Source organism: Podarcis tiliguerta (assembly GCF_965153285.1).
Source record: "Podarcis tiliguerta genome assembly, chromosome: 4".
In the NCBI taxonomy this organism is placed as follows: Eukaryota; Metazoa; Chordata; class Lepidosauria; order Squamata; family Lacertidae; genus Podarcis; species Podarcis tiliguerta.
The window spans coordinates 61833766-61846311 of record NC_139537.1 but is presented as its reverse complement, the minus strand read 5'-3'; the positions used below and the strand labels follow the sequence as shown (position 1 = coordinate 61846311).

The window sequence follows — 12546 nt, the reverse complement described above, 5'->3', positions numbered from 1 at the left end:
GGAGTGGTTGTATACGGTTTAGTATTCAAAATGAAAATCTCACACGTGTAAAAATTCATTGTCAGGCATTCTGTAATATTTACAGACCTTTCTGAGACTTCTCGGTTGTGTTATCCTCTCTCTTTATTTTGCTGCTGGTTTTGTTTTAGACTCCGTATTTGATGCCTTGGGATGTGGGTGGCGCTGTGGTCTAAACCACAGAGCCTAGAGCTTGCCGATCAGAAGGTTGGTGGTTCGAATCCCCGTGACAGGGTGAGCTCCCGTAGTGGGTGCCCACCTAGCAGTTCGAAAGCACGTCAAAGTGCAAGTAGATAAATAGGTACCTCTCTGGCGGGGAGGTAAACACCGTTTCCGTGCGCTGCTCTGGTTTTGCCAGAAGCGTCAGTCATGACCCGAAAGCTGTCTGTGGACAAAATGCCGGCTCCCTCAGCCTATAGAGTGAGATGAGCGCGCAACCCCAGAGTCATCCGTGACTGGACCTAATGGTCAGGGGTACCTTTACCTTTACCTTTATTTGATGCCTTATTTTTAGTAGTTTGCAGTTTAATTTTTTTTGCTTGTAAACTGCTCAGAGAGCCTTTCTTATTTGGATGGTATATAAGTATTTGATGATAGAGTTGTAAGATTTGGTTCTTGAAACAGCCATTCTGTTAGCAGGTGCCCCATATTTAGCATAGGGCAATAGCTGAATCTGAAAGGTGCCTTGAACTTGCAGCAGATGTTGCACAAGCCCTTGTGCAATTGCTGTTACTACACTCAGTAACAGTTAAGCTTTGTGAGCTACTTCTTTCCTACTGCTTCTACAGGTGCTTGGGTAACATCATCCAAACTTCTAAAAACTAATACTATGCGTAACGTCACATATGCTTTTCTTAACTGCCTTCTGATGTGCTGGTATTAAAAAAAACTTAATAGGCCTGATTGCAGCACTCCATTGGAGAGTGGGATTTAATGCAAGATAAAATGAGAACCTGCATCCCTATTGTAATAATAAAGTAATGCTGGAAACAACTGGTGCATTTGTGGAAACCAGGTGAAACTTAAGTGCTGTGAACTATTGGATTTAACTACTAACAGCAATGTAAAATGTAAAAAAAAACCCTCCTTCCTACCCCACATTGCAAAGATTTCTGTGACTATACAACAGCTGGCATGGTTTAAGTGCCAAACTAGGCTTTAAATACAGTATATAACATTCATTCGTTCATCTACTTATTTATCTAAAATATACCACTTGATATAATAAAATCTCTTAAGTGGTTTGCATAGAAACAATAAAAGCACAGACAACAAGGTTCAATAAAAAACCCTGAAAACAAGCTGAAAACTCAACACAAATAAATATTACAAATAAAAACTGAACAGCGTACCAAACAAAATTCAAAATTAAGAGTCAAAGTCTAGGAAAGTTTGGACAAACGTATGAATTTTTAAGAGGTGTTTTAAAGCTCACTATTATCTCTCCGTCATTAATTACCCCGTGGAGTTTTGGTGCTGCCACTGAGCACCCAATATTCTACATTTTCACCAAGTGACAATCTGCTGGTTGTGGAACAGCATGGTATCCTCAGAAGATACTAAAGGTCAGCTTGGTATTTACTGGAGGAGCCAGTCTGCTAGGTGTTCCATTAATATTTAGTGTGGATTTTTTCCCCTTTTAAACAACCAGTGGGAGTGGAGCAGTCCGGTCAGCTGTGATTTCTCCTGGACTGGGAGTTATTTAAATACAGTGTTCCATGATATGGAAAGTTCCATTTAGACTACTATAACAAGTTGTATGTGCACCTTGAACACTGCTTGGAAATTGCACCAGGTTCAAAATTTAGCGGGAGCAGTCTACCAATTTCGGAAGAGCTGCTCTGAAACCAATGCAGGGTACTGATTTTTTACTTTGCAAGCTGTCCATGGCTTAGAACCCAGGTACCTTAAGTACCACCTGCTTAACATGCCTGGATGTTAGAAACCTCTACTGAAGCCCCTTTCTGTATACACCCAGCTATGAGAGAGAAGGTGGGAGGCGATGTAGGGAAAATACCTTTTCTAATGTGATACTGATATGGAATTCCCTCCCCAAAGAAGAATTCTTGGTGCCTATGATGGGGAAAGAGAGAGATTCCTATCTTTCGTGGGGCTGGAAGGTTGCGGTTTGTTGGTAGGAAAACCAGGCTTTACTCTACTCCTTCCTCTGCTCATGAAATTGTTTCACTGAATGATTTCAGGGCAAGGAATGGATGGATCAAGGTCTCTCCTAATTTTCATGCTGTCACACTTATCAGTGGTACTCTTGCCATTGTAGCAGTTGCTGTTGAGTTCAAGGTCAGCTGGTTGTCTCTTCATGAGGAGTGTGGATGATGTGCACATGAAAGGGGAATAATAGAAAGTGGTTTTGTGAGTGGAAATAAGTGCAGAAGTAGTAAATTGGATTGAGAAAATTACTGGTAATAGTAATAATACATTACACCGTGAACTGTGACTAGACAGAATGTAGATGTCAGTCAGAATTGGAAACCACACATTAATGTACATTAACGTACACCGTAGAGTCGAGCAGTGCTGCTGAATAATGGTATACCCACAAAGGTTTTGAACATACATTCTCGGCAATTTCAAACTCCTGTGAATGCTGCTGACGACAATTTTTTCCTTTAACAAAGACCATGTATTAATCCCTATTGGGAAAGCTGCAGCTGCTAAATGAATTGAAGTTGCGTGGGGATTAAGTCATGCTTCCTTGTTGTCTCTGCTAAAACAATTCCTCTGTATCTAGATTAAAGCCACTTTGCATGAAGTTAAGCCAGCAAAAGTAATATTTGTCATCTCTCCCAGGTCCATTTAATTCATGGGTCACTCTAACAAAAGGCAGAATTGTAGAAGGCTCTATTGTAAAGCTTTCATTAATCATGTTGTCAACATAAATATAGGCAAAACAGCCATTCACTTTCTTTGCCAAGCAGAATGTTAATTACATTTGCCATTCAAAGCGCTGCGTGTGGTGGTATGATTTTTTTAAAAAAACAAACTTTTTTTTTATTCCAGTTTATTTGAAAATGCCAGTGAATGGGAAAAGAACAAGTATTTCTGGAATACATGAATCTTTGAGATGCTTGACTTCTAGTAATTGTTGGAATGTTATCGTACATTTTAAAAACAATTGGGCAAGTGAAACTGTTTTTTGAGTTTGCGCAGTAAAGGAACCATATTATTGAACTGGCTAGTGTGTATGCTAGTGGTTTTAATTTTTGTAAGTGGTGAAATCTGTTAACAGAAATTTGTGTAATCAAATACAGGTTATTTTTATTCGTTTATTTAATTTTTTTATGTCCTGCCTTTCCTTTAAGAAGCTCAAGACAGCTAGCTGCAATAAGATAAAAACTAAGTGAAAATTGCTAAAAGCAGCAGAACACAAAAGGATAAAAGGCAGCCATTAAAACAAGTAGATAGTTTTAAGCAATGATGAAACAGTTAACTGTGGCAAGGTAAAATACAAATTGGTAAAGGCCTTTAAAAGCTTTTGTATCCCAAAATCCTTCTTAAACTGCAAGGCTTTAGACATTTGACAGAAGGCCATTAATGCAAGATGAGCTTCCACCGCAAGTCAATTCCACAGCCTGGGTGCAGCTACTGAAAAGGCTCTCTCCCTGGTCCCAGGGCTAAGCAGACTCATGGAGACATCAGATACGCAGGAGCGATGATGAAGATATCAGGAGACGGGTGGGCTAATACTGGAGTTGGTGGTCCTTCAAATCACTGGCTCTTTAAATTGGGCGTGGAAACAAAATGGAAGCCAGTGCAGTTGTTTTAGTAAAGGAGTCACATGGGTTTGCATTCTAAAGTGATTGTTTTGGACAGTCTTCATATGAGGCTTCCATACTGCCCATTACAGCATGGTGTAACTAAGGCAAAAATGGGTATAGATGTACTAGCTTCAGCTGGGCAAAGGCACTACTAGCCACAGCGATACCTTGGGCTCAAGAATCAAGGCTAGGATCAGAAGCTCTCCTAAGCAATGCGGTTAAACTTAAGTTTGACAAGTTAAACAATGAATACTAGAAATACTAAAACAAGCATGATGCTTAAATTTATTATCCTACGCCAGCAGTTTTCAGGGCATATTACAACAATTGAAAATTCAGAATTAAAAACTGTTAACATACATACACACTGTGGCAATGTGTTACCAAAACTTCTGGCTGAGTGGGCTCTATTTGAAGGTGTTAGCTCTGCCTCTGTAGTTGAGGGCTGGCAGCCAGCGGCCCTCACAAAAGTGAAAATGCATCTTGATGAGCTCCAGTTATAATTTCGTCAGGGAAGTTAGAAACTTCTTTCATTGTCCCCTTCTCCAGCACTCTTCTCAACACTTTTTCAGCACTCTTGCCCAGCCTTATGATGTTCCCTTTTCCCTGTTGCCTCCCTTTTCTCCCCCCCCCCCTTTCACCTTGTAACTTCCTTTTCCCTCTTACATTTTTATTTCATCTGTAGCCTTTTCCAGCTCAAGTTACAGCTGCATTAAAGTCTTGGGTTTCTTCATTGATTTCTATGTGCAGATCTTCCTTCTGCCCTTGGGGACACTTAAAAATACTTTCTGTGTGAATCAGAAAATGACTAGTCTAGAAAATGAGATAATTTTCTTTGTCCATTTTATACCTCTGTGCCTCTCCCTTGGTCTTCTTTGCCTTGTTTCTGGTGGAAAGAGAAGGGGAGGGATGGAGAAAAAGATGGGAAGAGACACAAGAGATAAAACTGTCCCTTTTCCAGTCTCCTCTTTACCTCCTTTGTGCTCGTTGCCTTCTCCTTAAGCTAGCATCTCTTGCCCATCTGCCAGCTATTTAGCAGGTTTTTAAAAAAAAAATATTAAAAAGAATTCCCAGGCTGCATTGACCACATCTTTCCACTGATCACACCCAGCCAGCTGATTCCATCACCGCCCATTCCATCATTTATGTTTTTTAAGGATTTCCCCCCTATTCTTCAGCTGAAACAGTTTCCTAGAGTTGCCTGAAAAGACCAAGAATAAGACAACTTTTCCAACTGGCTCTCAATTTTCCATGAATATTGGGCAGCATGCTTAGCTTCCCAGCAGAATTTTGGTGGCATTAGATACCGCCTCTTATTCATGGAGCTAAGTCTTTTACCTCCTAAAGATTGCATTGCCCCTTTAATGAAGAATGCATGAAAGCGATTTCTCCAAACTTGCATGGAACAGAGTTTGATAATATTTTAGAAATCCTTCTTGTTGTTTGAAAACAAAACATACTAAATTTCTAGTCATCTTAGATCATTTTAAAAAAATCAAGCTCGTTTATAATGGAGAATTTCTCTTAACCACAAGGACTTACCAAATATTCACAGTTGGAAGGAAGCAATGTAATTATTCAGATGGTCTTCTTTCAACAGAAGCTCACAGGACAGTTGATTAGAATATACCGTATTTTTTGCTCTATAAGGCTCACTTTTTCCCTTCTGAAAAGTAAGGGGAAATGTGTGTGCGTCTTATGGAGCGAATGCAGGCTGTGCAGCTATCCCAAAAGCCAGAGCAGCAAGAGGGATTGCTGCTTTCACTGTGCAGTGATCCCTCTTGCTGTTCTGGCTTCTGAGATTCAGAATATTTTTTTTCCTGTTTTCCTCCTCCAAAAACTAGGTGCATCTTGTGGTCTGGTGTGTCTTATAGAGCGAAAAATACGGCAAATGAGGGGAGAGTTGGCAGCAGGCAGGCAGCTGAGGTGCTGGAGGTTCTCTTCCTGCAGTTCTTGTTGAAAAAGTTGGTGCTTAAAATGTAGGGACTGGGGGACTGCTTTCATCTGACACTTTTCTTGTTTTTACTGTCTAGTTTTGCCAATCTGAGAATTTATCCTCATGGCTTGGTGTTGGTCGATGTACAGAGTTGCAACGATTTGAGTGGAGGAGAAGTAGAGCCGGTAGGTATAGTACCATATACATATGGTAGTGCTTGAATTGTAGACACATTTTTTTACAGAGCTTATTTTTAATTTCATAAATGCTAAGTTTTCATTCTTGCAGCCATTAAACTCAGTGGAAAAGGACGGGGCAAGCCTCTAGCTTGCTTCAGACATAACAGTAAAGCAGAAATGCCTGTAGGTATATTGTGGGGAGAATTAACCCATTAAATGCATTCCTTAACAGATCGCCTGGCACTGACCTTGATGACATTTCAGTGGAAGACAAAACCATTTTTATTTTCACAATGGTTTTAATTCTTTCTGTTTCTGTTTGTATATAAGGCGTTGCAGATCTTTCTGTTTTTAGCTCTAAACCCTGAATACTACTTAACAGCAAACTTAATGAAATGATAAAAAAGGATGTTATATATAACTCATGTTTTGGATTTGGTTTGTTTAGAAACTAAGCTCACGAGCTTGAAGCTCACTGAAAGCAAAATTAATTTTAACAAAAATGAGAAGGGAAAATAGACAAATCCTAAGGCTTTGCTACCATGGGCTTTGGAGGTGAGAGAGAAAAGTTGGCTGTGTATCATATTTTTAGGAATCTTGTTCTTTTAGTTGGATCCTATTGTTTTTTAACCAGACTTTTTTTTAATCACAGCTTCTAAACAAGATAGAAGAAAGAATGAAAGAACTGTGTCATAGAAACATCAAAAGAGTAAAACGGTGAGGAATTTTGAGATTGTTTGGTCAGATTGCCCAGCGAAGTCTTTGTTGATCTACTGACATGTCTGGTAAACGAATACGGAATTTTAACACATAGTATTGAGACTTACAAAACATTTTGCTCAAGTTCGTTCTTTTTACCCTTACATTTTCTTAATGTAGTAAAGTTTTCATTTGCTGTAGATTATTCAGTGGAGTTCCATGATGACATAGTGTGACTACACCAAAGTAAACCTATGGAAAATGGGTGGTTCATCTCTGGCTGCCTTTTGCTAGTTGGTAGAGACATTTTATTTTATTTTGGCAGCTTCTTGCATTGCTAAGTACTTGAAACCATGGAGAGGCACAGCCAGTCAGTAGACAGTACTGAACTAGATGAATCAATGATCTGTAAGGCAACTTCCTACTGAATAAGTTGTTTTATATAATATTGTGATTGTCAAGTACAGTATAGTTAGATGAACTGAATAGTGCATAGGCACTAGAAAGGTAGGATAGAAATGAAATAAACTGAAATCGGGGGGCATAATTGGGTGGTGTTAAGTTGTAGTCTTTGGGGGGGGGGAGCTGCCACATTATTGTGGTTTTTATTCCATACAGAAATATATGGGGTTGGGGAAAAACTAAAGCAGAGAGCTGAACTTGAAGGAGCCTAAGGCACCTTATTTGACATTCTTTTCCATACCTACAGATTAGTGGGGGGGATATAGAATAGAAACAACTCACCTGGGTTTGCATATGCATTCCTTCATTCTTTCCCAGTGATTGGAGAAAATCTGTAGCTAGACCAAAGACTGTTACAGTAGTACCTCGGGTTACAGATGCTTCAGGTTACAGACTCCGCTAACCCAGAAATGGTACCTCGGGTTAAGAACTTTGCCCCAGGATGAGAACAGAAATCGTGCTCCGGCAGCAGTGGGAGGCCCCATTAGCTAAAGTGGTACCTCAGGTTAAGAGTAGTTTCAGGTTAAGAATGGACCTCCAGAACGAATTAAGTTCTGAACCTGAGGTACCACTGTATTCATGATATCTGGCTGTTTGCAGAACAGGCTGATGGGAACTAAAGTAAATGGGTTTGTCAGGTTTCCTGAAGTTCTGAGGAGATCAGCAACCATGGTCACACTCTCCGTATGTTGTTGGACAGCAACTTCCTTAATTGCTGACTTTTCGCCATTCTGTCTGGGCCTAATAAGAATTGTAATCTAACAACATGCGGAAGGCACAAGTTACCTAATGCTGGATTAGACAAGGAAATAATTTTGTTATATACAGGAACAGAGTGTTGAGCATTGATAAGGCATGGAGGCCGACTACGTTAGAAAAACAGAACTAATACTGTGTAGTAGGTTACAGGGGTGAGAGAGGCAGCCTTTTGTCTCTGATAGTAATATGAACATCTGGTTGTCAGCACCCCCAGCACTTTCACATTCAGTACTGTTCACATTTGTACCAGAGCACAGCGAAACTGTTACTTGGAACACCAGTGATTTTAGTCTCCTGCTTCTCTGGCTTTTGTGGGATGCCACCATTTTGGAGCTTTTTCTTGCTCAGGTTATACTTCCATGTGAAAAAGTAGGAAGCATCAGCATAGCCTTGTGTGCTCTCTTTGAGGTGGCAACTGTTTTGCTTCCTCTCCAGACTTTGAGGTAAGAGTATTCCAAGCTGTCATTGAGCCAGGTGCTGTTGATGTTCCTTGCCTGAGCACCACGTAAGTGAAGACTGCTTAGTTGGCTGCGGGGAGAGCAGGGTAATGCTGGGAAAGGCAAGAGTAGTATTCCCACTGTGTGGGCAGTGTACCCTTGGAACAAGCTTTACACACTACACGTGATCTGCCTTTTGTCAGCTCATTTTGTCAGTCTCTTGCATCCCAGTTGACCAGACAATGGCTATTTGGGTAAAATAACTGCACCAGCAAATGAATACATAATGTGTGGCATAGGAGTGGACAGGGGGGATTAAGAATAAAGCTTGAGATATTTCGGTGGGTTTGCTCTCTCTCTCTCTCTATTAAAATATTTATCTGGTTTTAATAGTCTATAAAGCAAATTGGTTTTTATAGTTAAAAAAACCTTTGGTCTCCTGAAGTTTGCATACTATCTGGTACTGCCCTCTAGTGTCTCTTAAATTGTTTCATTAGAAGGCATGGCTTGGGTATTACTGAAGGCATGACAGATTTTTCTGTCCTTATGTTTTCTGCTGCTGTGAAGGCATAGTTAAATTAATTAATCAATTAAACTAATTTGTATACCCTTTGCATTTCAAGAAGAAATACCAAGGGTGGTTCACAAACAAAACAACTTTTAACATGCTCTGTCATTTCTACCTTTAGAAAGCTAATTTAACAAAGTATATAAAAGCATTAATAGCTAGCACAGTTGTCCACCGTCGTTTGGCAACCTGTTTGACAGCTATGTCCAAGTTATATAACAGCAGCTTCCATGTAAACATTCCAGCCTAGGAATTCAGTTGTTGCTGTCGTGGTATCAGAATGGACATTTTTAAAATACTCATAGATAAGTCAACATGAGAGTCTGCCTGGAATGTTGTACCAGTGAATGCTAAAAATAACCACATTTTCAAAAACCTTTTGTGTGCTGCTTATCTCTTGTTCCGTTCCAGTAATGGAATACATTTTTTTGGGCGGCAAATCAGGGAATAGCAATTGTTGCAAAAGTACTAACATTAAAAAGTTTACAATGGAAATTCTTTGCTTGGAACACTAGGTTGCAGTGTTCGAGTACCTCTAGGAAGGTAACGTTTTAGAAATGTCTTGACTATAATGTAACTTTTGCTAACTTGCACAAACCTGAAATTGTGAACATTCTCTTCTTTTGTCTTTTCATTCTCAGATTGCCAGCCATTGTGAGAGGAGATGCTATTGATAAATATTGGCCCACAGCAGATGGACGATTGGTGGAATATGACATTGATGAAGTTGTTTATGATGAAGAGTCAGCTTACCAGAATATTAAAATCTTACACTCGAAACAGTTTGGAAATATTCTTATCCTCAGTGGGGATGTTAGTGAGTATTGCTGTTTTTATATAACACACAGCCAACTGCTATAGAGTTGACCTGCACAACTTGTGACCTGTCAGTCCAAAGTCAACCCATGTTTTGTGGTTTGCTGTGCTTGAAACCCAGCCCACCCTATTTTTTCTCCCTCAGTCCTGGACAGGCAGTAATTGCAGAAGGTTTTCTTGAACTTCTGGATGGCAGTGTTTAACTTTGCGGGCTCTAAATTGTGTCGGTTTTCCACAGAGCTGCTGGGATTTCTATTATCAGAATTTCTCTCTTTCTGATATTTTGACCTGTGGTCAAAGTGTTTTTCAGCTGAGATCATATCTTTTTTTATATATATATATTACCCCATCAGTAATTGTAAAAAGGAACCTTTTGGGGCAAGATGAAATAAATTCGGCTGGAAATTTTATACAGTGCTGATGAAGCTAGTTTCTTCCATTCCTGCTAGCATTGTATCATTCAACCCACTGGGGGAAAATAGCAGATAAGATTCTGTTGATTATTGTATTTAGGCTCCCCTTGTTATCAGAACTAATTACACTATCTATATTAAAAGATTATGTTAATGGAATGAATCATACTATGGTATGGACTCTTCTCCCGGGAATGTTGAAATTTTGGAGCATAACATTATCGCACACTGGCTGGTGCTGACTGCATCCTTGCAGTCTGCTGCTGTCTCTAGGTGTGTCATTGATCAATTCCAGTGACAAACCTAACCACAAACGAAGCCATGAATTATCTGATTTCACTGTTTCCAAGTATTTGAACTGAATTAGTATTAACCACTTATGTTCGTGGGTTTGAAAGAATTTCATGCTGCTTTGTTTCCTTTTCAGAATTACTAATGCAGTTTGTAGTAGGAAAATAGGTGCATTATGCCAAACAGTAGTGTCCCAGTATCTATCAATCAATCAATCAATCAATCAATCAATCAAATATTGGCATCACAGTATAAAATGTTTCAAGAATAATTAAAAAGATAACAGTGAAGCTATCAAGGGTTATAAGGTGACACTATAGTCGTGTGCATTCTGCTATGCCCTGTCTATTTCCCGAAAGGATAGTTTGTTGGGAACCGTTTCGGGTAAAATTGTGGCTCAAAAGGAACCTACTAAAGCAGCAATATCTTTGTCCCGATCTGCCAGGAGAAACCTTATTTGGCTTCTTCTTTGTGCTCACTGGCGAGGTCTGCTGTGTAAAGGGCAATCTAAGAGAATGTGGTCCATTGAATCAGGTACTTCTTGATTGCAGACACACAAGCGGGCTTGAAATGGGTGTCCCAGTATTTGAGTTTGGAGAGACAGGAGGCTGTCTTCCTGATTTAATCAATTAATGAAGAATTGTAGAATTGGAAGGAGAGCACGAGGGTAATCCAGTTTAACCATCTGCAATGCAAGAATCTTTTGCCCAATGTGGGGCTTGAACACACAGACACACATCTTTTGAAAGTACCGTGAGCCTTGCTTTCAGGGCCTTTCCTTGCTGAGCTAAAGAACAACAGACCCCTCTTCACCCCAGCAGGAAGTGATCAGGCTCCTCTGAACCCACTAATCAGCTGTTTGAAGGACTGAGGGGAGAATGAGTTACAGGGGGTCAGGAGAAGGCCACACACAAGGAAGGCACATGGGGAGAGGATTGTGGGGGTTGCATGTACCCCACAATTTTCCCACCAGTGATGTATATAAACAAATTATGTTCATATACATCAGGGAATAACAGTGACACAGCCATTAATAGTTATTTGACATTCCTCTTGTACTTTAGTTAATAACTTTAGATAGAAATGTAAAATCACAATTTTTATTTTTCTAAATCTGTAATAACATTTCTAGTCCCCCCCTCTTTAATTAGTCTGAATGATTTACTTTAAAATAATGAAGTCATTGTAGATTGCTGAAATGTAAATGCAAGCGGGTCTAACTTTATGTTCTTATTTATTTAGCACAAACAAAAGAATTTCGTTATAACATGCTCACATATATCTCTTACTCCCTGCGCTTTCAAGATCTGGCAGAGAGTGACCTGGCATATACACAAGCTATAATGGGCAGCGGGAAGGAAGACTACACAGACAAAGAAGTCCTCATTCTTGGAGGTGGTGATGGGGGAATACTGTATGAAATAGTCAAATTGAAACCAAAGATGGTCACCATGGTAGAGATATCCTTTTAATAAGTGGGTGATGGTTCATTTTGAAAATGTTTTGTCATGATTTCTCCCTGTGCATTCTGTTCTGAAAGATCAAAATAGATCAGACAATTAATGCAAGGACCTCTCAGAACCATATTAAGTTCTGCATTGTGTGTCGGGCACCGTAAATCTGGCTCAGATTGTCCTAATTCAGATAGAGGCATCATGACTTTAGTAGATCGTTTGACCAAGATACTTAAATGTTGGCCATTTATGATTATGCAGCAAATTTAAACTTTCTGAGCCATGCTAAGTATATTTTAAAATTAGGACTATGTGTCAGATAATTAGCTACCTATAAAGGAATGTTTAAAACAGTTGTCAATAACATGTATTTAAGAGTTGCCTGAAACAATTGTCTATTGATTATGGAATCTAAGCCTTACTATTCCAAAGCAAAACTAAATAACTTATTTTAATAACTGCAACAAAATGAGTTGGTGGATTCTTAACTAGCATCAGATACATTGACCAAATGGTGATTGACGGGTGTCGAAAATATATGCGCAAAACATGTGGAGATGTCTTGGACAATCTGAAAGGAGAATGCTATCAGGTAAGTAATTGTTTTAAACATGCAAAATGAAAGATGTTACCTTCATCAATGAAAATACACGTTTGGGAGTACTTTCTGATGCAATACTGTGTATTGTGTATAACTATATACAATTTTAAGACATTATGAACAAACGATAAACTAGT

General features: G+C 39.3%; 2 protein-coding genes across 2 annotated transcripts in view; one reads left to right on the top strand and one right to left on the bottom strand.

The window, feature by feature from the left end:
• LOC310677106 (uncharacterized protein) overlaps positions 1-12546 on the bottom strand; it is a 332640-nt gene that overhangs the window by 6676 nt on the left and 313418 nt on the right. The gene's annotated exons all lie outside the window — the stretch shown is intronic.
• SMS (spermine synthase) overlaps positions 1-12546 on the top strand; it is a 35448-nt gene that overhangs the window by 11017 nt on the left and 11885 nt on the right. Inside the window, 6 exon segments of the mRNA XM_083439480.1 lie at positions 5828-5915; positions 6562-6626; positions 9476-9651; positions 11660-11808; positions 12307-12308; positions 12310-12400. Coding sequence (XP_083295606.1) covers positions 5828-5915; positions 6562-6626; positions 9476-9651; positions 11660-11808; positions 12307-12308; positions 12310-12400 — 571 coding nt within the window.